General features: G+C 36.6%; 2 protein-coding genes across 5 annotated transcripts in view; one reads left to right on the top strand and one right to left on the bottom strand.

The window, feature by feature from the left end:
* Positions 1–69: 69 nt before the first annotated feature.
* Positions 70–22,855, bottom strand: PPP2R3C (protein phosphatase 2 regulatory subunit B''gamma). 4 transcript variants are annotated; one of them, XM_090270135.1, is made up of 14 exons: positions 22,675–22,855; positions 22,324–22,516; positions 17,703–17,830; positions 16,946–17,050; positions 16,258–16,370; positions 15,539–15,636; positions 14,623–14,693; positions 9,834–9,966; positions 8,363–8,418; positions 8,212–8,287; positions 7,305–7,441; positions 4,978–5,115; positions 1,871–1,930; positions 70–516 (listed from the first exon to the last, which is right to left on the bottom strand). In XM_090270135.1, the coding sequence occupies exons 2-14, from the start codon at positions 22,379–22,381 to the stop codon at positions 328–330; spliced, it is 1,362 nt and encodes a 453-aa protein (XP_090126261.1). In that variant the 5' UTR covers positions 22,382–22,516; positions 22,675–22,855; the 3' UTR covers positions 70–327. The 4 variants fall into 4 exon arrangements, with proteins under 4 accessions (XP_090126261.1, XP_090126260.1, XP_090126262.1 ...); XM_090270134.1 differs by having other exon boundaries at positions 22,324–22,855; XM_090270136.1 differs by lacking the exons at positions 22,324–22,516; positions 22,675–22,855 and adding an exon at positions 22,155–22,217.
* Positions 22,856–22,906: 51 nt separating this feature from the next.
* The window catches only part of PRORP (protein only RNase P catalytic subunit), a 146,258-nt gene continuing 141,768 nt past the window's right edge, over positions 22,907–27,396 (top strand). The window contains exons 1-4 of the mRNA XM_090270133.1: positions 22,907–22,981; positions 23,345–24,621; positions 26,191–26,238; positions 26,691–26,823. Of these exons, the coding sequence (XP_090126259.1) occupies positions 23,645–24,621; positions 26,191–26,238; positions 26,691–26,823 (1,158 nt within the window). The 5' untranslated portion in view covers positions 22,907–22,981; positions 23,345–23,644. The remainder of the gene's footprint in view (positions 22,982–23,344; positions 24,622–26,190; positions 26,239–26,690; positions 26,824–27,396) is intronic.

The raw sequence follows: 27,396 nt of genomic DNA, 5'->3' as shown, positions 1-27,396 counted from the left end.
GAATACTACTAAATTACCATATTATAATTTAAATTATCCTTCAGATATTCAAATTCTTAATGACTAATGTCAGAAAACTTCCTTTATTCCTAAAGGTTACACAGATTCAAAGTGGACTTCTACCTTCACCACATCACACTTGCCATATTTGAGGCTAAGTGGAACCGGACTTTACTGCTTCCAAACTATTAATTCCAATGATAACATTTGCTCTTGTTCTATAGGCATGTGAAGTGTTTTATTTAGACCATTTCTAAGGATTCTGCTTCAAAGATTTTACATACAGCATTCAACTTATCTTAAGAATACAGTCTAGTCTCTGAGGGATCATGTATCATCAAGGTCTGCAGAATTTTCATTGTCATTTGCAACAAGGGCTTCCCTGTTCTCATAAGTCCAGAAGCCATTCAGATCTATTAGAATGGTGGTGACTGTGTCTCCTTGATTACTGTTGATTAAATCCTGAAGAGAGATTTTCAAAGGATCCTTCGGTTTTACCATGTCAAAGATTTCATCCTGCAAGAGAGAGAAAAAAAAAATGAAAACTGATATATGATTCACTTAATTTCTATCACACAATGACCTAAAATTCAGCACTTAAGCTTATGTAAAATTTTTGTTCCAGTTTTTTTCTTTCCCATTCAACAGATAGGCAGTTTCCTTTCTCTATGTACAATCAGAGAATTGTTTTGGAAGATTCGTTAGATATGTGATAACTGTGCCTCAGAAAGGAAGAAACAGGCTCAGAGATTAAGCTAACACAAGCTACATAGCTAATTAATAGCTAAACTGTCTAATGCAGTGTTCTCTGAATACATGTTAACTACTTCTCTTTTGTTGGCGGTAAAGCAAAGCCTTGATTTAATTTAAATGCAAACTCAGCTCAAAGTAAAAACTTAATTACTTCAGAGCCAAGATTATGACAAAGCTTTATTTCCAATATTGATGTCAACCTTTTTTACTCTGCACCTAGGATGGAGGTAGGAGATTGCTATTAAAGAATCAGTCATCCAGAATGACACTATAAATTGTGCTAAAACTTACTGGAAGAGATGGAAGAACCTCTTCTTTATCAAAATGTACTATATGAATATTTATAAGGAATTGGCACATGTTTTCTAATCTTTTGTAGTAAAATTACTCAGTATTTAATATCATTAAAGGAGGCAAATTACATTTTCAAAGATTTGAACAATTCAGGTAAATGAAATGTATGAACTTTTACATGTTTGTGAAACTTCCTTTTCTAGGTTGGTGGTCATTTAAAATGAACTAGTTCTTAACTTGCCTGTTGCATAGTTTAAAATTGGTCTCAATTATATTAAACCAAAATAGCCCTTTTTCTTATACTTGGTTAAAATTCAATGAGTTATTCTATTACATTACTCAACTTGAGCCTGAATTGATGCTGAATACTCATTGTTTTTCATGGCTGGGGAAAGAAAGAATACTGAAGTGCTAAGTAGCAGCATGTGTTTCAAATAGTGATAGTTCTCATATTGTAGGATTGATATCTCCTTAAATAATACCAAAGCAAACAAACTCTTCGAAGTAGCAGACTAAAAATGTACCCAGACCTAAATAGTTTCCATGTTAAAAATTCAATTTATAGTGGAATAGCTTGTCAAAGGCTGCAAGATATTGATTCTCTTAATTTTCAGTCAAAATGAATAATTTCAATGAGAACACAAGGGTGAAAATGCTAAAATCAAACTACAAAATCATTAGTCAAAGCGTGGTCTTAGTTTCTAGTGACTTAAATATCAATGGAACAAATAAGAGCAAATATTTGATTTAGTTTAAGTTTTCATATAAAATTTTTTTTAACAAATGGTTATCTGGTGTTATGTAAATTAAAGGAAAAAATAACCTTGACATCTTGAAATGAAACAGGATCTTGTCCATGGATTTTCATTAGTTCCTGTATAGCCTGTATTTAGCAGAAATAAATCTGTAAATAAAAATAAAATACACGGCAACCCCCCCTTCCTTTCCCATGGCCTCTTTCTAGTTCCACCTTCCTGTCAGACCACAAGCCCCATCGTTTCAGCTGCTCTTGCCAATATTCTCAGCATCCTTGTCCTTGCTTATCCACAGCTACTCAGCAAAACCTAAACACTGGATCAGTGTAAGCATCAACTCTTCTAGATACACACCCTATCTAGAGAGCTTCAGAAAGGAAGTATACGAGACTAGGTTATTGCTACTACATAGGAATGTTCAACCTTAGATGAGTCTTTAACGCAGCCTTTTCCCATTACCCAGGAATGCTGTTCATTTCCTTCACCATTCTTTTAAGACACCCAATCCACCACTTCCCCTTCTACCCTACACTTTACCATCTACTAGACTAGACAGAAAAAAATAATGGAGGTAAATTTTCCTTGAACTCTTCTCTTCTATAAACTTTACAAAAAATACTTAAGTACTGTTGACCTTTGAACACTGCAGGGGTTAGGAGCACCGACCCCCATGCAGTCGAAAATTTGAGAATATCTTTTGGCTCCCTAAAAACTTAATTAATGGCCCTGGCTGGTGTGGCTCAATGGACTGAGTGCTGGCCTGAGAACCAAAGGATAACCGGCTCGATTCCCAGTCAGGGCACATGGTTGTGGGCCAGGTCCCCAGTTGGGGGAGTGTGAGAGGCAACCACACAGTGATGTTTCTCTCCTTCTCTTTCTCCCTCCCTTCCCCTCCCTTTAAAAATTAAAACAAAAAACTACTGAAAACCTACTGTTGACCAGAAGCCTTAATAATAAACAAAGGATTAACATGTTTTGTAGTTATATGTATTAAATGTATGCTGTATTGTTTAAGCTAGAGAAAAGAAAAATGTTATGAAAATCACAGAGGAGAAAATATGTCTACAATACTGTATTATATTTATCTGTACCATAAGTTCGCCATCTGTTTATAAGATGAATCATCTGTCAGTACCTACATCAGTATTGTCTTATATGACACAAAACACGTAGATGTTATACATATTACTTAAAGATCAAAATGAAAAAATGTGAAAAAATTCATATTTCAGGTATGATGACTCATGTATAATGAATTATAGCAATATGATTGCTTTATGGTAGCCTAGGTATAATTGATATGACTGCCTCACAGTAGTGAGAAAACCTCCAAAAATTTTTAAAATATATTTATTGAAAAAATCTGCATATAAGTGGACATACACAGTTCAAAAATGTGATGTTAAAGGGTCAATTGTACTGTGATCCAGTTTGACAAATAAACATTTTGGGTGATAGTCATTCACTGGAAAATATGAAGCTTAAAATTCTTGGTGCTCTTGCTGGGTGGTTCAGCTGGTTGGGAGTGTCATCCTGTACATCAAGAGGTTATGGGTTCGATCTCTGGTTGGGGTGTGTACAGGAGGCAACTGATCGACGTTTCTCTCTCTCTCAAATCAATAAACATATTCTTGGGTGGAGATTAAAAAATAAAGATAAATTAAAAAAAAAATTCTTGGTAAATAAGTCAAATAAATATGTTCCAAATGCCTACTCTCTTTGTGGTACCACTGATATCAGAGTGTGCACAGGAAAACTGAAGTAGATGAGTATCTGAGTATACTTTTACTACTAGAGTAGCAGACCTGGATGGTACGATCCAGAGTGCACCATCCAGGCCCAGGTTTATCACTGGGATATTGATGTACAAAGGCTCTATGCACAGCCAGATGTGCAGGGCTCAGTAACTCTTCCTTAGCCCACACCACCAAGTATAAATATAATGAATACTTTCAATGTATTTAATACAATTTAACATTCTAAAAGTAGAAGATACTATAAAGAAATCTTTTATGAAAAAGAATTAAGTGTTTAATTACCAAAAGATATATTTACATTGTTTCCCTAAAACTGAACTTTCATTTAATACGTCTGCCTAAAGTGAGGGCATCCCTATGATGGGTTTGTATTATCTTTCCAGATTAGATATTGATTTAAACCCATTTTTAAAAGAATGCATCTAATATTGAGATTGTAATCCACCCTAATATTTGTAGTCATCACTACTTAGAAGGTCATAATGGAAAGTCTTTTAGGGAATTTAACATGAAGTTATGAAAAAAATACTATGAAAGTTATGGAAAAAATTCTATGAAACTCAGAAACTAGATGAAGTTATTTTAAAAGCACCAAAAAAGTTTTAAATGGAAAAGAAAATTTCTCTGGGGAAAATGATTTGTGCCAAAGATGTGAAAATGTTATTTTTGTTAACAAATTTTTTTCTTCTACTGTTGATCTTAACTGTATGTAAATCACATGGTCTTCTAAAAACTAGCTATAAAAATGTGATGGAGTAGAAAACTACTGTACAAAAATACTCCATCAAGTAGGAAGATTACCACTCAAATTGAAGAATGATCTGTCTTAAAAGGCCAGACATTCCTTCTTTTACACCTGCTGCATCTGGATGCTTATAGGATACGATCAAATCCCACTTCAGAGCTCATCATGTTATTCTATGAAAGCAACTAAGGCAAAAAATCAGTACTTCAGCAAATCTGTTTCACACTGAAATGGAGCACACAATTCTAGCCAGTTTTTAAACTGCTTTTATTTTTTATAGCACAGCAATTAAAAGAATCTACAACTACCAAAGTCTACAAAACTCCTGTTTAATTAAGGCTTCTGTAGGACTTTACACACTACTTTTTGATCACTAAGAGCACAGAATTTTCCATGCATGTTTGTATCTCCACTGGCTAATATAGCTCCTGACATATTTAACACTTTTTAAGTATTCTACATCTAATTAAATCAGCATTGATTTAGCCCATTTTCATTTTTTTAAAAAGAAAAAAAGAAAACTAAAAACAGACTTGATATCCTTCTAAAATCTGTTATGTAAATCTTTGTTAAATTTAGACATCAAGTTAGATAAAATTGTCACTGAGTAGGTAAATTAAATCAATGGTATAACATACGTTAAGGAACAATGACTCATACAAATGGGACTTACCCTAAAGAAGTAATTAAGGGAAAAGACATTCAGATATCCCTTGTTCTCAATATCAAGCAATTTGAAAATATATTGCAGAGCTGCAGGTTCTTTTCGGTTTTCTAATGCAAGAACAAAATCCAGGTAGGTCTTATAGTCCTGTAGAAAAGAATATGTTCTTTAGAGGCCATATTTGGATTAGCTTTTCAAGTGAGTATAATAATTTGAAGCTATTTTGCAATTAAAGGTGGCAATTTTTAAAAATATTAAATGACAAATCCATTTGTATACTTAATGTTTTCTAGGAATTCTATGTAGCAGGTAATCTGAACAGGACAGTTTTGGGGATACAGTTAATTTCTAATGAGAGATTTTCTGTATTAAACCATAATTTTCTTTCATTATGCTTTTAGAATGGAACGGACAGTGACTAAGCTTCTGTACATTGCCACTAAATTTATGTCGTCATTTCAGTGTGGTCATTTTTGGAAAAATGATCTGGAATGAAAAGAAGAGAATATTTAAATAGCTGTTTTGATATATTGTTTAAAAGTTTTAAATCTAAACTAAGTATAATGGGCAAAAGGGTTTTGGACAGGCGAGATGTGCCTAGCACACCTTCTTACAAAGAAACTTTTTTTTTTTTCCCTAATATGGAACATTGAAAAATTAATCCCTGCCTTTTGTCATCTAGTAGTTATAGATTGAATGATGTCTTTTAACCCTTTTCGCCAAATCTGTTGCCCTCAGAACACAACAAGGACACCAGCCTGTTAAACCAAGCACGCCGTTGACCGGAGACAGCCAACTGACCTGGAGTCTGCACGATCCTTCCCCATGTGGGAAGGCCACCCTCCCCTCCACACCCCCACTCTTATTAGGGTTTTCTGGACCCAAGGGTAGGTAGGACGACGACCATGTCCAGCTTGAAGCAGCTAGAGGAGCTTGAGACCTTCGCCCACTGTCCTTTACAAGATTACAAAGGGTCCTAATATTTGAGAGGGGGGGGATAGTTAATTTTTACGAACCAGGGGTATGGACTTGGGGGGGATTGCTGGGGGAGGGGGGTGGTTGGGGGAGGGGAACAAGGGGGAGAAAATTGGAACTGTTGTAACAATATAATCAATAAAAAACATTAAAAAAAATGTTAAAAAAAAAAAAAAAAAAAAAAAAGTTTTAAATCTAGTCACAGAGTACTGTTTCTATATAGTGAAAAGAAGTACATACTTTGGAGAATCTCACTTAGAAATTTATATTCTTAAAAAAGACTTTTTTAGGCTAAGATTAAGAATTCCTTTTTGCATAAATTGTAGTATACAGAGCTAGTCATAGTCTAACTCCAGCCATAGTTGTAGCTTCTGATTTTCTTTATTCACCAGAAATCATTAATAAAGCTCCTCACTGTCAACTGTGGGAATCACCAAATAGCTTCTGTGCCTTTTTCCCCCTTTCCTTTGCAGCTGGCTAACAATGGTGTTGCTTAGAAAACTGCTATTAAAGCTAAGTGATAACACCCAGAACCCTGATTCTCTTCTGACATAATGACCATTTCTTAAGCATTCTTGGTTTGGAAAATTTATCACATCCTTAACACATACTTTTAATAGCAAGAATTGTAATTTTAAAATACTATTAGAATTTTCTCAAGTATTTCGCAACAGGTACATGTTAATCAATCTTTAGCTACTCATATAGCCACTTATGGAGAGCAATACAACCTGACTTAGATTTAAACCATAGCATATGTGGCTCTGGCCGGGTGGTTCAGTTAGTTGGAGCGTCATCCCGTATACCAAAAGGTTGCGGGTTTGATTCCCGGTCAGGGCACATACCTATGTTGCAGGTTTGATCCCAGTTGGGATGTGGGAGGCAACTGATTGATGTTTCTTGCTCACATTGCTGTATCTCTCTCTCCCCATTCCCTTCTGTCTGAAATCAATAAACATACCCTCGAGTGAGGATTAAAAAAAAAAAAGGCATATGTGGTACTATACTGACCTTGGAATTTAATGGACAATCCATCTATATGAAAATAGTCAATGTGATTTGCCAGTTTTTCAGATTTTTGTTTTACCTCATTCACAGTCTTTTACAATAGTTACACTGACAATGAAATGAATAAAATAGTAGGATTTTCTATTTGCCCTGAATCCATAAGGCAAGTCATGTTGTAAAGAAATTTACCTTAAGATTAAAGGCTCTGAATCTCAAATAATTTGATAATTTCATACATTTTAAAGATGCCATTACACACTGATATTTAAAAATGCTGTATCACATCAAGAAAAAGGCTTTTGAAAATTGTGGGACCCTAAATCTTTAAAGCTTGTCAGATTTAAAACTACTACCATTTCTCCATCATAAGTGAGACACTCCTGGAAAACACGGTCTAAGAAGACGTTGGTCATGGTTGCTGTTCCATAGCGGGAGAGTTCTTCTTTACTGAGCATGCCATTGTGATCCTTATCAAGATTCAAATACTGGCCTTGAGAAGAAAGATGATAAAAAGACACTTATGACCAAATAAAATTCTAATTTAATACTAAAGAATAAACACAAAAGTCATTTTTATTGGTTAACATTTTGATTTTCAAATTATGTTACAGGAAGCGTAGACCCTAACATCATCTATCCCTGCAATCTCTTATTAAAACAATTGTTAAGCCAGAACCAGTCACAGAAAACCCATCATGAAGGCCATGGTCTTTGGGCTGTTTTCCTTACATCATTATTTGTTTTCAGTATGCAACCTTTTAGAACTTCCTCGGATTCTAAAATAGGTGGTGGCAGAGGTCAATAAAAAGCACCAATATGCTGGCACTTGAAAGCGGAGGTCAAGAATGCCCAAATGAGTCAAGACCACCCAAAAGAATAATGTAACAGACTAATGAAATTTAGGAAAAGTGCAAACCAGGCCCTAGAATGCCTCCCTCTCTGGACCCTAAGAGCAGTAGTTTATCACAATGCAAGACCATAGTTGATGTTCATAATCAAACTTCTGAATCAAAAAGGGTCAAATTTCATTTTGTTTATTCTATTAAAGAGAAACTGTAATAATTTAAGTTACAAAAATTTAAAACACTGATATTTAAAAACAACTAAATTTTAGTATTTTAGTACTCTAGAATACTAGCTCTTAAGGTAATTAGAATGCTTTGATGTTAAGGTAAATTAGCCTATGTATAAAAATGTCTTTGAACACCAATTAACGAAGGAATGGATAATTCAAATTTTAGCATTATTACAGGGACATACCATACACCCTCAGGGCAGAAGGAGCAGAAAACCAATTTGTTTCTTGACTCTCCTTGGACAGTTCCTCATCCCTTAACTAATGAACACAGAGACAATTAGAAGATAGCAACTGTCAAGTGATATAATTTATGTGCAGTTTAAAAACATTTACCTCCAATAAATCATCTAGGAAGCTGCATGCTAAAATATCTTGAATTTTTATCTTCCCTTTAAAGAATATAAAAAATTACAATTAATTGCATTTTAAAACAAGAGCAACCAATTTTATAAAGGTACTTTACAAGAACAATCACACAATTGATAGTTTAAAGCTTCTTAGCTCTTATGCTCCAATGTCTTTTTTTATTTTTTTTAAGATTTTATTTATTTTTAGAGAGGGTAAGGGATGGAGAAAGAGGGAGAGAGACATCAATGTGTGGTTGCCTCTCACACACCCCTAACTGGGGACCTGGCTGACAACCCAGACATGTGTCCTGACTGGGAATCGAAATCAGCTACCCTTTGGTTAGCAGGCCAGCACTCAATCCACTGAGCCACACTAGCCAGGGCTCCAACGTCTTTATTATATATTGTTATGAAAAGGGAAATGTGAAGGGAATATTTAATAAAGTTTCTACCTCATATGGCTACCTATATACCCCTCAACTACATAAATTCAATCAGTAAATTCTTTCCCAAATTATACTGATATTAGATTCTCCAAGAAGTTGTGTTGAGTATTTTGTGGAGATGAAAATGATACAGCTAGCAATCAAACAAGGAGACTATCTCCATTTTTCTTTGGCAGGTTCTGGAAGAAGCAATAGAGAGGCATGCTTAAAAGTAGATAGATTGAATTTAAATGCCACTTCTTACACATAAAATGTGGATAAAAGTAATACCTTCCTTGTGGAGTTATGGGAAGGAAATGAAAGAATCAATGTATAATGCTTAGCACAGTACCTGGTACATAAACAGTCAAAACTGTTAGCTACTATTGTTTTGTAAAGTGTGAAGGGAAAAGATGTGTATGTGCCTATAATGGAAGTGTTCAAAAAAAGACTGTCAGCTGCCACATACTGTGAGAGACTCATAGCTAGACATTCAAGGACAGGATACTCAAGGACTTTGATTTAGGCCTTCTGTCTATCCCTTCCTCTGCCCCGGTTATATGTATTTAAGTCTCAGTAGGTTAGAACAGTTGATAAAATTTACTGTTAATGAGGCAAATTTATTAATCTGATCATATAGGATAGTTAACTTGAGAAAGAAATACATCATGGATGAACAGTTCTATTATCTCCCAATTCATGTATTTCATCAAAAAGCATAATTCTCCACTATATTACAAATCAGGATAGCAAATCATATCAGAATAACTGGCTTCTCAGCTCTGGAAAGAGCCACAGATTACCCAGTTCATACCTCATTTTAGAGATGAAGGAACTGGAAGAGGTTTGGAGACATGCCCACTGTCACATAGCTGGTTACAGCTGGTACAAGTAAATCATAAAAGATCTCTATATGTTAATGGCAATGACATGTTTGGAAAATAAAAAACGACATTTCAAGACTTTTCTCTAGTTATTGAGATTTAAAAGTAATACTATCTTTATAATATCTAAGATAAGATTTTCTTTTACCTGTTCTTAGAGGGTCTAAAAAGAAGAAGAATTTCCTAACAGCTGTACAAACATAAAAGGAATAAAAAGATTTTTCCAGTCCATCTAATTGTGGCAAAGTAGGGATAAGTTCCAATATGTAGTTTTCTAAATCCTGAAAGAAGAAAACAAAATTAAACTTTTAAGTGTTAAGTGTCTGATTTTGTTTCTTCATTAGATACTGGAATATAATTTCAGTCCTAAAAATTATTCAACATTAATATTAATGATGTAATAAATTTATAACTAGCTTAGTGGTGAAACTTTTATATTAAATTTGTTTCTACGCATTTACTTTTTTGTTTTTTTATTAAATATTTTATTATATTTCAGTTTTCCCAATTTTCCACCCTTTGCCCTTCTCTGCTCAGCCCACCCCCGCTCCCACAGTCATTCCCCATCCTGTTGTCCATGTCTGTGGGTCACTCATACATCTTCCTTGCCTAGTCCCTTCCCCTTCTTTCCACCATTATCCGCCCCTACTCCCCCATCTCTGGCCTCTGTCAACCTGTTCCTTGTTTCTGTGCCTCTGGTTCTATTTGGCTTGTTTTGTTAGTTTATTCTGTTCATTAGGTTCCTCTTACAGGTGAGATCATATGGTATTTGTCTTTCACATCTACTAATTTACTTTTTATTTAAATATTAACATATGTCTGAATAGGTGATGCATTCTGTATAGTTCCCAATTTAAAATTAAGAAATGAAAAAATTTCATGGAAAAGTCTCTTTTACCTGTTTGCTTTCCCCAGAGATAATCTACATTATCAGCTTCTGGTGCACATACAAGCCTATACATACCTATGTGTATTTCCTTTCCTCTATTATACAGGATATAGTAGCACACGTGCACATTCTTCTGTATCTTGCTTTTATCACTTAACACTATACTTTGCAGTCATTCCACAATGGCTCTCAAAGAGCTTCTATTTAAAAAAAAATAGCTATGTATTATTTCAGATATACCATAATCTAGTCTTTTATTAATGGACCTTTAGGTTGTTTCTAATCTTTCGAAACACTAAAAACAATACTATAGTGGCTAAGCAAAATTTTCATTCATGAATGTGGAAGAATAATAGGATATAGTTTCTGTAAGTGGAATTGCTAGGTCAAAATAGATGCACTTTTATAATTTGATAGTGGCAAACTGCCCAATCCCACAAAAAGGCCACATCCATTTTACATTCCCACCAGCAATGTGAAGGCTATATTAACAGTTTCCTAATTGTGCCCCAGGTGTGCGACACAAGGGTGCAGGAAGATATTTTAAATTTTTGAGGGAAACATGACAATATCTGTCAGACACTGCATGAGCTATGGCTCAAGGTAGTTCACATTTTCAACATTGGTTTAAAATATATATTCCCTTTGATGACATCAATCTTAGCAAAGTTATGTTCTTGGTGGTTGCTATAATAAAGCAAGTGCCACATGAAAACTGTGTGAAAGGAATTGAGGATGATAGTGCAATCTAATTCCCAGGATGAGTAGCTGTACTTGCCCCCTAGGCACACACATTCCATTAGTAATTGTTATATAAGGATGAAGTAAAAATATATATTTTAACTTGTGTATTATTTTTTCAAATGGCTAATAGAATAAATTTAATGAATACTTTCATTTAATTGTTTAGAACTCACTGGTTAGTAAATGGAACATAGGTATTTCTTTTGGCCTAGAGACACTATGCAAAAACTACTGAAATTCCCATCAACATGGTGGCGTAGACAGCCATGGCTCACCTCTTCACACAACCACATCAAAATTACAGCTAAAATATAGAACAACCATCACTCAGAACCATCAGAAACTGAGTTGAATGGAAGTCTGACAACCACGGAATTAAAGAAACCACATCCATCCAGACCAGGAAACCCCAGAGCCTGCACACCCAGTGGACAGCTACAGACCACATCGCAGCACCACCACCCTGTCCCTGCACAGCTGATCCTCCACGGAGGGCAAAGGTTGGTGATAAGTGGTCATGGCCAATCCTTGCAGCTGACTGGCCTCGGTAAAGCCTTCCCATTGGTCTGCCAACAGCAACCAAAGCTCAACTACAAGAGGAGGGTGTACTCAGCCCTCACAAAGAGTACACTCCAAGCATGGGTGACAGGGGAGGCTGTGCCACTGGACCCTACAGGACACCTACTACATTAGGCCACACTACCAAGACATGGAGTCAAAGCAGTTCTATCTAATACATAGAAACAAACACAGGGAGGCTGACAAACTGAGAAGGCAAAGAAATATGGCCCAAATGAAAGAACAGAACAAAACCCCCAAAAAAGAACTAAATGAAAAGGAGATAGCCAACCTATCAGATGCAGAGCTCAAAGCACTGGTGATAAGGATGCTCACAGAAATTGAGTACAGCCACAAAATAAAGAAAGAAGTAAAGGTTATACAAACTGAAATAAAGAAAAATATACAGGGAACCAACAGGAGGCTGGGATTCAAATCAATGATTTGGAACAAAATGAAGACATAAACATTCACCCAAAACAGAAAGAAGAAACAAGAATTGAAAAACAGGAGAGGATTAGGAACCTCTGGGACACTAGTTTAAACATACCAGCATCCGAATCATAGGGATGCCAGAAGGAAAAGAGGAAGAGCAAGCAATTGAACACATAATTTGAAGAAATAATGAATGAAAACTTCCTAACTTGGTGAAGAAAATAGACATACCAGTCCAGGAAGCACAGAGATTCCCAAACAAGTTAGACCCAAAGAGTAACATACCAAGACACATCATAATTGAAATGCCAAAGGTTACTGATAAAGAATCTTGAAAGCAGCAAGAGAAAAGCAATTAGTTACCTACAGGGGAGTTCCCATAAGACTATCAGCAGATTTCTCAAAAGAAACTTTGTAGGCTAGAAGGGATTGGCAAGAAAAGCTTCAAAGTCATGAAAGCAGGGACCTACAGTCAAGATTGCTCTATCCAGGCAAAGGTATCATTTAGAATTGAAGGGCAGAAAAAGAGCTTCCCAGACAAGAAAAAAACTAAAGGAGTTCACCATCACCAAACCATTAGTATATGAAATGTTAAAGGCACTTAAATAAGAAAAAAAAAGACCAAAACTATGAAAAATAAAATGGCAAAAATACTTATCTATCAACAACGGAATCTAAAAAAAAAACTAAACAAGAAGAACAGAGACAGAATCATGGGTTCAAAGAGCATTTTGATGGTTGCCAGAAGGAAGAGGGGTGTAGTAGAATGGGTGAAGAGGTGAGGGGATTAAGAAGTACAAACAGGCAGTCACAAAATAGCCATGGGGATGTAAAGTACAGTATAGGAAATGGAGTAGCCAAAGAACTTATACTCATGACCCATGGAAATGAACAATGGTGTGGGGATTGCCTGAGGGAGTAGGGAGTGCTGGGTGGAGGAGGGCAAACGGGGAAAAATTAGGACAACTGTAAGAGCATAATCAATAAAATATAATTTAAAAATACTACTGAGACAATAAGGGTACTATGAAGTAAAAAAGTTGGAAAACCATGGCCTATTTTATATTCCTTCATTTAAAGCATTATCAGACTTTTTGATCTTTGTCATTCTGATAGGTGAAAAGTGTCAGTTTACTGTAGATCTATTTGACATTTATCTTATGTGAAGTTAAGATTTTTTCTTACAATTAAGAAGCATTTTTATTTTGCTTTCTGCAAAATACACTGCTTTGCCCGGTTTTGCATTGGGTTAGCAGTCATTTTCTTCTGATGTCTAGGAGCTTTTTATACATTAAGATAATTAATTGACCATTTGTCTGTGACTGAGTTTCAGGTATTCTGTTTGTTTTCTGTTAGCTTTATTATAGTCTACAGGTTTTATTTACTTATTTATATCCTCACCAAGTGTACAGATTTTTTAAAATTAAGCTGAATTTATTGTTTCTTAGACTTCTGAGTTTTGTCATATTTGCCCTGATGAAATAAAACCTGCAATCCTTTACTGTACAGGACAATGCTCCAACCAACTGAGCCACACCAGCCAGGGCCCTAGAAAGGTTTTAAAATGTAAATATTCAGTATGATCTAACATTCTATCTACAGAAATGTGGGTAAAACAGATTGCAACAAATTATAACAGGAAACAAGCGTAACAGGGAATTTGTTTTTAAATCTTATATTTGACTATTTATTGAAGTGATTAATTAACCTGGTTCATATTTATTCTTAACTCCCTTCTCTTTTTCCTGACAACCATAAAAAACATTCTATATTTAGGGGAAAAAGCCTGAGCTGAAAAGACGCATGTCTATATAATTTAGACACCTACACTTATAAGAAGCATAGCCATTCTGTTTTGTGAGACTATAATTCTTTGTTGATAAGTTGGTCCTAACTACATTAATACCTAATGGAAAATAAATGGCCTGATGTTATAACCCAAACCTATAGGTGGGAAAAGTCACATTTTTTTCTCTTACATATTTCTGAAAAGAGGAAAAATTCCTGGCTCTTACATTTTAAAACAGTCATGCACTAATAACAGTCATAAATAACCAGAAGTTTTTCGCTGTTTCTTCAATGCTTTTAATCCTATTAAAACACTATATTCTTCTTATTTTCTCTGTAAAAAGATTTTAACAGAATTTTGGTGTTCAATATACATTTAAAAAGGTTTTTAGTAACACATTATTTGTAAAAACAAAAACAGAAACAAACAAACAAAAAAGAATCATGTGCAATCCCAACACCCGGTGATAACTACTCTTAATATTTGACGTCTATAGTAGTTATTAAAGTAAATTATACTTACAGATTCCCGAAGGTATCCTTGTCCTGCAACATCATATAAACTGAGCCCTATTCTTGTTTGATGAAGCCAAACTGACAACAAACAAGAAAATAAAATGTATAAAGAGCTATCCCTTTAGCATATATATGGACAAAAGGAGATAAAGAGCTAGATTATAGGGACAAGCTAATAACTCTATGACATCTTTATTCCCACACATATTACTTATTTGTTAACCCCAAAATTGTATGAAATCAAACAAACATTTCATGGAATTAATGGCAAATACCAATAATTCTTCCATGCCTGAAGTGACAATAAAGTTAATGTCCTTGAGGGTAATTGTTCTTTACTTACTAAAATTGGTGTTTCACCAAAAGGGACACTGAGTGTAATGTTATGTTCCCAATGAGCTTTTATTCTCCTGAGGTTAATTACTGCCACCAAATATTTGTTAAAGATGGTACACACAGGACTTCACAGGTCATTATGGAACCTATAGGAATCATCACAACTCCTAGTTGGTAAAAACTCTATGAATTTGATGCTATAGTTGTGAGTTTAAAAGTATCAGGCAATTCAACCCATAATATATTGGTGAAATAAAATGACCAGTGAATTAAAATTATTTCAAATCACCATACATTAAAACTCTTGCTTCAGCTTTTCATATATCTACTTAGCTAGTATCTTTAGGATATGTGAGCTTTTTGTTTTCTTTTCTATAATGATGAACTCAAATTTATGGTAGAAAATCTTAGCTCTAATAAGTTCTTGGAGAAAATCATAATAGGAAAAAATGTCTTGGTCAAGACATGAAACTCTGCTATTTCAACTTACTAAGAGAGTTGTTCCAAATGAAAGGGATACTATAAAAGCAAGGACCAAAAACCTACTTGATTCCCAGATAGGAGGAACACAGTGAAAATAAAATCACCTTTTCTCATGACGTAATTAAAGAACTGCATGATGGAAATTCTTCCATAAGAATCTGTATGAAGGAGTTTAGCAAAGACTTTTGCTGTAAAAAATTGCCTAAAGAAAGGAAATAAAGATTAAAATCACCTGCCAACATAACAGAAAAATGACTTCTATATGAATTAGCAAACGACAGCATAAATTCAAACAATTAAAAATCTAAGTGGTAAAAAAAATCAGTGAGAACTATAGTTCAAAAATATTGTCATACATCTTTGCACTCTACTGTCTTAAGAATGAAGGCCTATCGAGTTATAAATCATACTTCTTTTAATAATTTCATACCAATATAATTTTCTTTACTAAGAAATTTTATTAAACTTCATTAATAACTCAAAATTGACTCAAATTGTCATACCACTGAATTATATTTTCATTAACATTTACTTGAGGCATTTAAAAATGCTTAATGTAGCCCTAACTGGTGTGGCTCAGTTGGTTGTCCATTATCCCGCAAAGCAAAAGGCTGCAGGTTCGATTCTCAGGGCACATACCTGGACTGCGGGTTTGGCCCCCAGTCAGGGGTGCATACGAGAGGCAACCAATCGATATTTCTCTCTCACATTGATATTTCTCACCCTCTCTTTCTCCCTCCCTTCCCCTCTCTCTAAAAATAAATAAATAAAATATTAAAATGCTTAATGTAACATATTCCTTTATTAAATGTATTATTCTTACTTGCACTTTGGTCCAGCTTTTTCACCAACCCTCAAAAAATTTTCATAATTAATCATTGCTTCCTCTCCAATCATAGGTGGTGTCTGGTGCTTGTCCAGCAAAAACCATAAGTTCTTAGAAGAAATGCAGCAATGGAGATGTTATAATTAATAGAAGAAAATTTTAAAATGTAGTTAAATAAGTCATTTACATAAAAATGATAGTCTGATAGCAGAGTTAATACTAAGATGAATCTCATCCTCGATTATCCTTTCAATTAAAAACATCATAAAAATAGACATAGTGTCTCTTTAATCTGTATCTCTATATATTTATATTATAAATAGATATTATTATGCCTACTTTACAGATGAGAATTGAAGCACAGAAATGTAAAGTCCATTGCCAGAGATCATAGAGCAGGCCTGGGATTTGAACCTCTGCAGTCTGACCCTACAGTAGTGGTTCTCAACTTTGGCCTCCCATTAGAATCACCTAGGGACTTAGAAAAATAAAACTATCCTTGGGAGATGGGCCCACTCAAGCTCTGCAGCTGTTTCTGGTGGGAACCATCTCTCCAGAGCTGGAGCTTTCACCCATTGCGCAGGCACCTCTTCATTAAGGCATCCTGAGAGCCTGTATGACTAAATATTGGTAGTACAAGCAAGAAATGGCTAACATCCAAAGCAAGTTTTTATTCCATTCTTACCTGTAATTCTTCATTATCTAATAGCTCTCTGCTTTTCCTTTGCAGAAAGACGGCTCTGGATTCCTCTCTTAATTTCTGTAGTAAGACTTCATCTTCAGCTGGCAGCTAAAAATACATTATTGAGTTAATTTCTACACTTAAATTCTAGACTATTGGATTAGGTAAAATGTATTTAGGCTCTTAAAATTACTATGTATTCTGCTGCCTCAAATTACTTTTTGTGTCTCAATTTTGCTTAACTTTGAGTCATCATTCCTTAAAAAATTCATTTAATAAGAGATCCACAGAGATCAGTGACCAAAATAACAGACCCTGCCCAGAAAAAGCTAACAGTCTAGCCCAAGTTTCATTTTATATTCTTAGAGCACTGTTTCCACTGTGACCTTTGACTAATATAGAATTAAACTAGGACTATATGAAGATCGACAGGGGTTTAAATCCCAGCCCTGCTCTGTGAAGGTTATATCTTATATTTATATATTTCTTTCATTCTAGTTGATCTTATTATTTTGCAGTTGATAGAATCCTGAGTTTTCATATAAATTGGTATAACAGTACAAAGCTAACATCCCCCTCTTTTTGAGTTACAGGCTTTTCTTCCTAATTTTTATTATTAGTAGTGGTTATTCTATTGGGTTATGTTGGCAGGGTTTTTATAAGACATAAACTTCAATTTATTTATAAAAATTCTTATCCCATATAAAAAACTGCATTTTATTTATAAACTCTTCAAGACATGTGCTTATATACCACTTACCCTATAATAAAACCGAGGTATGGTGTTATAGAATTCATTTATGTTTTTTCTACCTCCTTTCCATTCTGAGTAGTATTTGGTAAATAAATCCATTTCTTCATCTTTTAATTCTTGTTCACTTTTCTTTTCTGGTAATAAAATAGATTAAGGGGGAAAAACACTTTTATTTATTTATTTTTAAATATATTTTATTGATTATACTATTATAGTTGTCCCAATTTTTTGCCCCCCTCCACCCAGTACCCTCATTCCCTCTGACAATCTCCCCTCTTAGTTCATGCCCATGGGCCATGCCTATAAGTTCTTTGGCTTCTCCATTTCCTGTACTATTTTTAACATCCCCCTGTTTATTCTATACCTACCAATTTGTACTTCTTAATCATTGCACCTGGGAAAAGGACTTTTATATAAATCAAATACTACTTTCCTCAGGTCATCTGCCTACTGTAGTCTAATAGCCTAAAAAAGCTTTTACAGTTGTGCTTAGACACTAAACAGTTATATTAGCTTTCTTGAACTATCAAGAATCACTACCATCCACTGAAACAGCCTCCCCTATATATTCAAACACTCTCAGCTGCTCCCCTCACTTTTTTTTTCATTGATTTTTAGAGAGAGGAAGAGAAAGAAAGAGAGGGAGGGAGGAAGGAGGAAGGAGGAGAAGAGAGAAATAGAAAGAGAAAGAAAGAAGCATCAATTTGTTGTTCCACTTATTGATGCACTCATTAGTTGATTTCTTGTATGTGCCCTGACCAGGGATTGAACCTGCAACCTTGGTTTATCAGGAAGATGTTCTAACCAACTGAGCTAGTGGCCAGGACCCACTTTTTCTTTTTTTAATCACTGTACTTTTCTCTTTCTCAGGTCACCGCCTCTCTTATAGCTCTCTGGCATGTTCCTAATTCATTTAGTTATATCTATTTACTGAGCACCTACTATGCACTGAACACTGTACTAGACACTGGTGCTACAGTGTTGAGAAAACAGGCACAGCCCTTGACCTCACGGAGTTTCAGCCTCATAATCACTGTTCCTCTACCTAATGCAAAACCCTTCATCTGAAGCTCACATTTCTGGATACTATTACACTCCAACCCACTCGATGCTAGCATGCAGCTGTGTCATTTAGCCCATTCCTCCACACTTAACTGTGGACCACGATGACTGGTGCACAGCGTTTTTCACCTCAAAGTCTTGTGATGATCAAGGAAGAATAGACATTTATGTGGGTGACTGTGACCCCTTAATTCTGAAGGCTTTCACCTCTACTGTGTCATTCAGTTCCATGACAAGACCACAGATCTTATCTGCTCCTCTTCTAAAATCTTAAAGTCTAATACAGTATTCCCTCACTTATTGCAGGTATTACGTTCTAGACTCCCCTGCGATAGGTGAAAATCCATGAAGTAGGAACCTTACATTTATTTTAGTATTTATATATATATTTTTTAAGGCTTTATAAACCCTTCTCACACATTCCTAGTCCCTTATTAACCTTTCTCACTCCCTTATTAACCTTTTCCACACTTTTATAAACACTACTTCTGTTCTTAAACATATTCTACACTCTTAAACCTATGTAACTTTAACAACATACGTATACAGTACCGCAAAATCCTGCGATAGTGAAAAATCCGCAATAAATAATTAAACATGTTTTTTAAAATTCCGTGATACAGTGAGGCTGCAATAAGTGAACTGAAATATGGAGAGGGACTACTGTATACTCTTAAACTTTCTCTCCTTCTCATTACTCAAAACCTCACTGCCATAATACCTGCACTTCAGCCTCACTGAGATCTTCAATTCTATCATCTATTTTCTCAAGTTTATTTTCCTCTTCCTGTTCTCATTTCCTTCTCAACATGCCTGTAGTCAGATCTTCCCCTAATCTCCTTTGATACTTGCATTTCTGCCCCATCTGCCACGTAACAATTTTTACCCTTGGACCAAACTTATAATCTAATTTTTTACATGGCATAATACCATTGGAGAAAACTGCAAAATTTTGGTTCCACAAATTTTTCATGGTTAATAATTAATAAGTCAGCTTTTCAAAGCACCAGTACATATTTTATTTGCCCTTGACGTTCTCTGGCTTATTCTTCTTGGTGACTGCTCCAAACTGTCACTACATTCCTCAAACCTCCTCTGGGTTCACCCTCAGTAGATGATAATCTCTTCTAGTTCATCAAAAATGAAGTCTACTGGGCATGGATATCCATAAACACCTAAAAGAAGTGGAGGGCAGGAATGTATCAAATCTGTACCTTACTTTCTTCTGCCAGTTTCAGGAAAAGAGGTATCTGTCACCCAAGGCTAACCTCTCATTTTACCCGAGCACTTAATCTCAGCCTTTGTAATTTTCTTGCAAGTTGTTCCATCACTTATTCTTCCTTCTCTAACCCTCCTCCTTTCAGTATCTTCAATTTCATCTCTACTAGCTTTTCTTTAACTTACAAATACACGGTGGTCTCTCCCATCGCCCCCAAAACTCCTTCCTTTCAATCTACTGCCACACATAACTCCTTCCTTTCTCATTCACGTCTTCAAATAAAATTCTATGTTGGCCACCTCTGCTTTCTTACCTCTCATCCCCTCTTTATGAAGTTCTGCTTCTACTCTTGCCACTCACTCTACAGAAACTGTTCTTGCCAGGGCAACCAGTGATCTAATTGTTTATTTTATTTTATTTTAATTAATTATTAAATCAACTTAATTGGGGTGACATTGGTAAGATCATATAGGTTTCAAGTGTACATTTCTGTGCTACATGATCTGCATATTATTACATTGTGTGCCCACCACGTAAAGTCAAACACCTTCCGCCCCTATATATTTGGCCCCCTTTACACTACTCCCTCACCCTCTTGCTTAGTAATGGACACACCTGTCCTTGGTTTCTCTGTTAAATTTGATACTGTTGATGATTCTGACCTTTTCTCGCCTTTTGTGAGATCACACTCTATTGATTCTATTTTCTGGCTATTCTTTTTTGTTAATCTGTCTTTCTCTATCATTGCAACTTTTGTAGTTTAACTTCTAAGTCCCAAACCCATGTCACTTCAATGTTAAGTTGTTGGGGAGAAGAGAAAGAAAAAGCAAAGACTGAGAAGGGATGACTGGTGAGGCAGGAGGAAAACTAAGAGTATGTCTCCGAGAAACCAAGAAAAGAAAGTATGTGTAAGAGGAGAGCTATAAGGGGAACAGAGAAATGAGGCACAGCTAGAAGTGGAAGACGAGAGTCTCTTTAAGATGGGAGAAATACCACCATGTGCATATGCTGACGGAAATGACTGGGAAGGAAAAACTGATGAAGCAGGAGAGAGGGGACATATCTTTAAACAGGCAAAAATGGGATCTAACACACATGAGGATATAGCACAGCAATTAAGGAAACAGCCTTAAAAAGAAGTTGTATACACCTATATGATTTACTTATCATCTCTTCCAACACATAAGTGTAAGTTCTACAAGGACAAGGGTTGTTGTGTGTTATGTTTACTGCTGCAGCCTGGAACAGTACTTGGCACCTAACAGACATGCAGTGGAGTTGGTTTTAAGAGTGATGGGAACGAGAAAGCACAAATACAGATAACTTTTTCAAGATGTTGTCCTATAAAGAGTGCTGAGAAATGTAGCTAAATCTGGAGGGGCATATGAGATCACATGATTTTTTTAAAGATGGGGGATATTACAGCGTGTTTGTTAGAGCTGATGGAAATGATCCAGTAGAGAAGGAAAATTTGATGATGCATCAGAGAGAGGATAAGGCCAGTGTGAAGCAGTGAATAAAAGAAAGGGGACACAGTCTAGTGTTGGAGTAGAGGGACTGTCTCATATATAGCATGGACAGTTCCCTATTTTTAACTATTGGCGAAAGGGACTGATAGAGATGGTAAATGGAACAGGTGAGGTTCTTCTTTGATTGCTTCTACTTTCTCAAATATCTATACATACAAGTCTACCAGCTAAAGATAAGGAGTGGGTAGGCTATGCTGTAAGGCTGGAGGTTTGGGAGATTAGTGTGGAAGAGTGAATGTCTAGGGAAATGCGGAAGAAGTGTAAATGAATGACTGAACCACTACTTGAGGTCAGGGGACACGAATTAAAAGTGAGATAATGCGCCATGGTTCATTTTTCTCCAGCCACCTTCAGGTACCCTGGTGAAGGTGTGAAACAGGAGAGAGAGTTTTAACCAGGTTGGTTAACAAGCAAGTGTGAAGGAGAGGGTAAAGGACAAGGAAAAATGGATTATGCAATCTAAAATAAATAAGAAGGCAAGTGAAAAGTGATAGTAAAAAGGCGGCAGTATCAATGGATTCTAGGTTGTGGCAGGATCCAAGAATTGTGAGGAATGAGAACCCTGGCTCTGGATCCTGGGTTCTCATTCCTCACAAGTCTTAGGTTAAAACTGTGAGCTTTCTCACTCCCGCAAATCCTTTTCCAGACCTGTGGGTCAAACCTCTCTGGATCCGGAACCACATTCCACGCGGCCTGCTTTGTCTGGCGAGGTTTTACAGACGCGGAAAGCGCGACTTCCACTTCTGCTCTACCCATTCTGCCCCCACCTCTAGGTTAGGGCCGGGCTATCCCTGCGGGCGGCCCCTCCCAAACTCACTGTTTGGACCGTCTTCAGACGTCGCTACCCGCCGGCGAAGAACTTCTTTCCAGTCCATGAGTGGCTCCCGGGCTGCAGCGCCGGCATTTGCTAACCGTTACACCCGCCACCAGCTCATAAGTCAGCCACCGCCTAGCCTCGGAAAGGCTGGGAAGGCCGCTCAACCGCCATCTTGGACACGGGCGGAAGCCGGCTGAGGGGGCAAAAACGATTAATGTCACTGAGGAGAATACAGCGGTCACAGTAACAGCGGGGAAAGCAGACGTGAAAGAGATGGACAATGATATCCTTAAGGCAGCTTCCCAGTTTTACGACGCCAGATTTTAAAAGGCAGGACGAGGGAGCCCGTACTTTTATTTCATCTTGGGCCTTTGACGCGTGTGCACCACGTGATTCAGGAGTCCTTTGGCGTCTCCCTGCGGATATCTGTAGGCCCTAAAGGTTCCCCTGAATGTAGTAAACGCTTTCAACAGCTCCCTTCGACCCTCTCTGCCATTAAAGCCTTCAACATCGACTTTCCCCACCAGGTATTAATCCAGGTCAGCCACGCCCTCATCCAGGTCAGCCACGCCCTCATGGCCGGGATTGTCGCGGTGCATTGTGGATGCGGTAGTTCCCGCCTCAGTTATGGTTGCGTTGATGAAGCGTGAGTGCTCCGGTGAGTTGTTGAATGAAGTGAACTTGGTTTGTGACCGATCTTTGCGCTGTAGGCAGTGCCTTTTGTGGACCTCCCTACCTTCCCTGAATTGTTGGCTCCGCTCTCCCCACCTCCCCCAACCCATTCACTCATCTGACGAGTTCCGCGGTCTGGGGACAGTTGTTATGCAGGGCCAAGGCCCCTAGACTTTGGCTTTCACCGCTGCCCTTGCTGCTGGTGGGTCCGGGGCCGGGGGGTCTTGGTCGCGGTTTTCGACTTTCGTCCCTCCTTCAGCAAGGCACCCATGGGATCCTGCCCCTTTTCAAGGACAGTTGTGGTCCACGTGAGTCGAATTGCGTGGTCTTCCTTGTGCTTTTTCCTCAGGTTTGCGGACTGGAATATAACAGGCATCAGAGATTCCTGCTCTGTCCCCTCCCTGCTTCTGCGGAATGCGACCTAGGTTGGTTGTCCCCGGATCATCATTGTTTAATGGAGAAAACTCACCAGACTTCGTTGCTATTAAAGAGCCTCAAAAGCAGACCTTGACTTTTCTGTGAGAAACTGAAAATCTTTTAAAAACTTGTGCTTCGAATCCCCACCCTTTCCCCCAAATTCCGTGATTATGCTGTAAAATAGGGGCTTTTTGAACATCTCTTCACTATTTTGTGCTGACCTCACTGCACAATGACTTTCTGTTTTACTGGTATTCGAAGCTTTCCTAAGCTTTGGAAAAACAATTCATACCTTGGACCAGGCCCAGGACACACTTACAACTCTCTCTTTATGAAAAACTGTTATGGCATCAGGAACCAACAGAAGTTGTTTTCTCTTAAAACGACATCTCCACAAAATAACAAAGCAATGAGTCTTCTGATTGGGAAGGCCAGATTTAGCAGGAAAGGCAACAATAAAATTGCTTCTGAGTTTCCTCATCTTTTTGCAGCTGGAGCAGCTAAGAAGAGATCACAGATGAATCCTCAGAGTAAAGATCATGCCTTGCCACCTGTGAGGAACATTATTCAACTCCCAACAAAACCTTTGAGTTCAGAGCAGTGGGATAAACTTAAGGAAGATTTCAAAGGAAAAGCTAATTTTGAAAATTGGGTCATTTCACAGATGGCTCACCACAATAGCCCTGTAGATGTGGCCAAATCTTTGCTGGCCTGGGTAGCTACCAAGAACAATGGTATCATAAGTTATAATTTGCTGGTCAAGTATTTGTATCTCTGTGTTTTTCATAAGCAGACATCAGAAGTTTTTGATGTCTATGAAATCATGAAAACCAGATACAAGAGTTTAGAATCTGGAGGAAACACGCTTCTCATCCGGGGATTAATCCATTCAGACAGATGGAGAGAGGCTTTGCTGCTGTTAGAAGACATCAAAAAAGTCATGACGCCTTCAAAAAAGAACTATAATGACTGTATCCAGGGAGCCCTCCTTCATCAAGATGTAAACATAGCTTGGAATTTGTATCAGGAATTGTTAGGTCATGATCTTATTCCTATGATGGAAACTTTAAAAGCCTTCTTTGATTTTGGAAAAGACATAAAAGATGATCAGTATTCAAACAAATTACTAGACATTCTTTTGTTTCTAAGAAATAATCAGCTATATCCTGGAGAATCATTTGCATGCAGTATAAAAACATGGTTTGAGAGGTAATTTTGATGTTTCTTTTTATGTATGTTTTATTTTAATAGCTATGCCTAAAAGTAGCCTTCTTTTTCTATTAGTTGCTGAAATTACTCTATTCAGCTTATAGTACCTTTCCTATCTTTTAGATTTGTTTCCTCTTTAAGATCAAATTTTCTCTAAAAAAAAAAGTATTGAATAGCATAAATAAGTTGTGCTAACCTCTACTATCATAAAAGGGAAATTACAGAAAATTTGTAGTTTTTATGTATTTTTCTGTTTAGAAGGATCGTTTATTTTGTGTTCTGAGGTATTTGGCATCATGTGAGTGCTTACCAGTAGTACGTGTGGCTGGAGTTAATATCAAGAAAATTAGCTGTCTTCGGTTCGTATTATATTTTCAAGAGTTCTGAAACCTAGTGACTGGTATAATGTGTAAAAATGTTCTGTTTAATTTATGCATTTAATCATCTTGGATCCTTAGAGTGGAGGGGGGATTCTGATCAAACCGGATATGCAAGAATTAACATGGAAAATCTTCACATTTCCAGTTCGTTTTAGATTTGGCCATCATTCAACTACTCTCTCTAAGGCTCTCTCCTTTGCTTTTCCTTTGCTTTTATTCATGTTACTGGCTTCATGCCTATTTATTGCTTTAGTCTTTTACTTTCTTATTTCTTTACCATTAATTTGCTTCAGGCTATTTCCTAAAAATTTATTCCTTTCTTCATTTTTCTCTTGCTTTTTTACTATGTATCATCAGAGCTTTGAAGTAGCAATCACATAGAATTATCTTATTTAATAAACTTACTGAATATCAACAGAAGAGCTAGATTGTGAAAATCTTTGAGTTAAAAGGATTTTGGATTTTATTTTGTTATCAAGAACGTGGGTCTTGGAGTGGAGTTTTGGAAAGGTAACTGCCAAAACAGTGAGAAAAGGAGATTGGAGAGAGATTAAAATTGAAAGTAGAGATAGGTTTGGAGGTGACTGTAGGTTTGAATGAGAGATGATGAGATTCTGAATTAAGAACTGAAGAAGAAGAGAATGCATGGTAGTATATATATGAGGAAAGAAGAAATAATAAGTTGATTGAGCAAATAAATAATTATTTTGAATGCCTCTAATTGGGCCAGGCACTGGGGATACTTTGTGTTATAAGATCTATTATGTTCTCATTCACAATTGGGAATGCAATACTTCTCACTAAATATAGTGGTATTAGGATAAGAGAAGAAATTACTCGGGCAGAAACAATCTCTGGCAGCTTTATGGAGAAGGTTAGAGTTGAGTTTAATTTAGAGGTTACACTGTCAATACCAGCTGCTTTCTATACAGGTCCTGTGAAGGTAGATTTAAACTTGAAAGTGAGGATCAGATGACCAGAGGAAAAGTGAAAGGAAGGGGAAGAGAGATCCAGAGCAGAGGGTTACCTTCAGCTCCTTAGCCTCATTTCAGTTTATCAACCACTCTTCTAATTAAACCTTTCTAGGGAAATAGTCTGAACTTCTCAGAGCTCTTGCCTACTGAGTTTTTAAACTCTAGATTTAGTAGGAATCAGAGCTGATTATTTGATTTTGCAATCTTTTTTGTAGCCTTCCTGGAGAACAATGGAAAGGACAATTTACCACAATCCAGAAAAGGTAAGGCCAATATTTTATTTTTAACTTTCTTGATTAATAGGATTTTTTGCTACTGTTCAAAAAGTTTTTATGAATACTTTAGAGATAAGATAATTAAGAGTTAGAGCACCCAAGAAAAAAGCCACGTGTTGCATATGGAGAATCTGCAGTGCTCCAAGTGTCTTTCCTGTAGGTGCTGTGAGCCTGGTGTGAAGCTCAGAGATGTTTTCCCATAGTTGTGTTTTAAGAATAACTTTAAAAACTTTATCTGGTTGCCCAGCAGTCTACTCTTTTGGGTTTTCTGGCACACTAATTTGTGATATTATCAGCTTTACAAAATAGCATGTAATGCATGTGATTATCACAAAGGTTATAATATTTTTTAAAGTTATCTTTCAATTTGCTCATGCCCCAGGATTTTAGGAAAAGTTCTTTGCCAGGACACTATTTAACACAGGCAATTGTAATTACAGTGGTCAATGTTTGAGCTGTGGAAAAACGGTAGAGTCTATTCACCTGAGTCCAGAAGAGTATGAATTTCTCAAGGGAAAAATCCTGAGGGATGTGATAGATGGAGGTGACCAATACAAAAAGACAACACCTCAGGTGAGTCTGGACCAGGTTTTATTGCATTCTTGGTGTCTAGAGCAGGGGCTGGCAATTTTTTCTGTACAAGGCCAGATAGTAAAGTTGATTTTTTTTAAATCCTCACTTGATATATTTTTGACTTTAGAGAGGGAACAAAAGGGGAGAAAGAGACAAACATTGATGTGGGAGAAACATCAGTTGGTTGCCTCCCACACGTGTCCCAACCAGGGATTGAACCCACAACCTTTTGGTGCACAGGATGATGCTTCAACCAACTGAGGCACCCAGCCAGGGCCATATAGTAAATATTTTAAGCTTTGTGGGCCAGACAGTCTCCGTTGGAACTTTTCTACTCTGCTGTTGTAGTGAAGACAACCACAGACAATACATAAATGAGCATGGTTGTGTTTCAGTAGTGTTGTATTTATGAAAATAAGCAGTGGGTTGGATTTTTCTTTTTTTAATGCAAAGAGAAGCAATGTACTGGATTTGGCCCACTGGGCATAGTTACCAACCATTAAGAGAGATTGCTTTCGATTTTCATAGAACCATTGAGTTAGGCTGTTATCCATCTATTGAAGTCAGTCTGAT

Source organism: Furipterus horrens, unplaced genomic scaffold (genome assembly GCF_987537825.1).
Source record: "Furipterus horrens unplaced genomic scaffold, mFurHor1.1.pri manual_scaffold_3, whole genome shotgun sequence".
Taxonomy (NCBI): Eukaryota; Metazoa; Chordata; class Mammalia; order Chiroptera; family Furipteridae; genus Furipterus; species Furipterus horrens.
The sequence above is the reverse complement of the archived record's forward strand: the minus strand, read 5'-3'. Positions and strand labels throughout refer to the sequence as shown.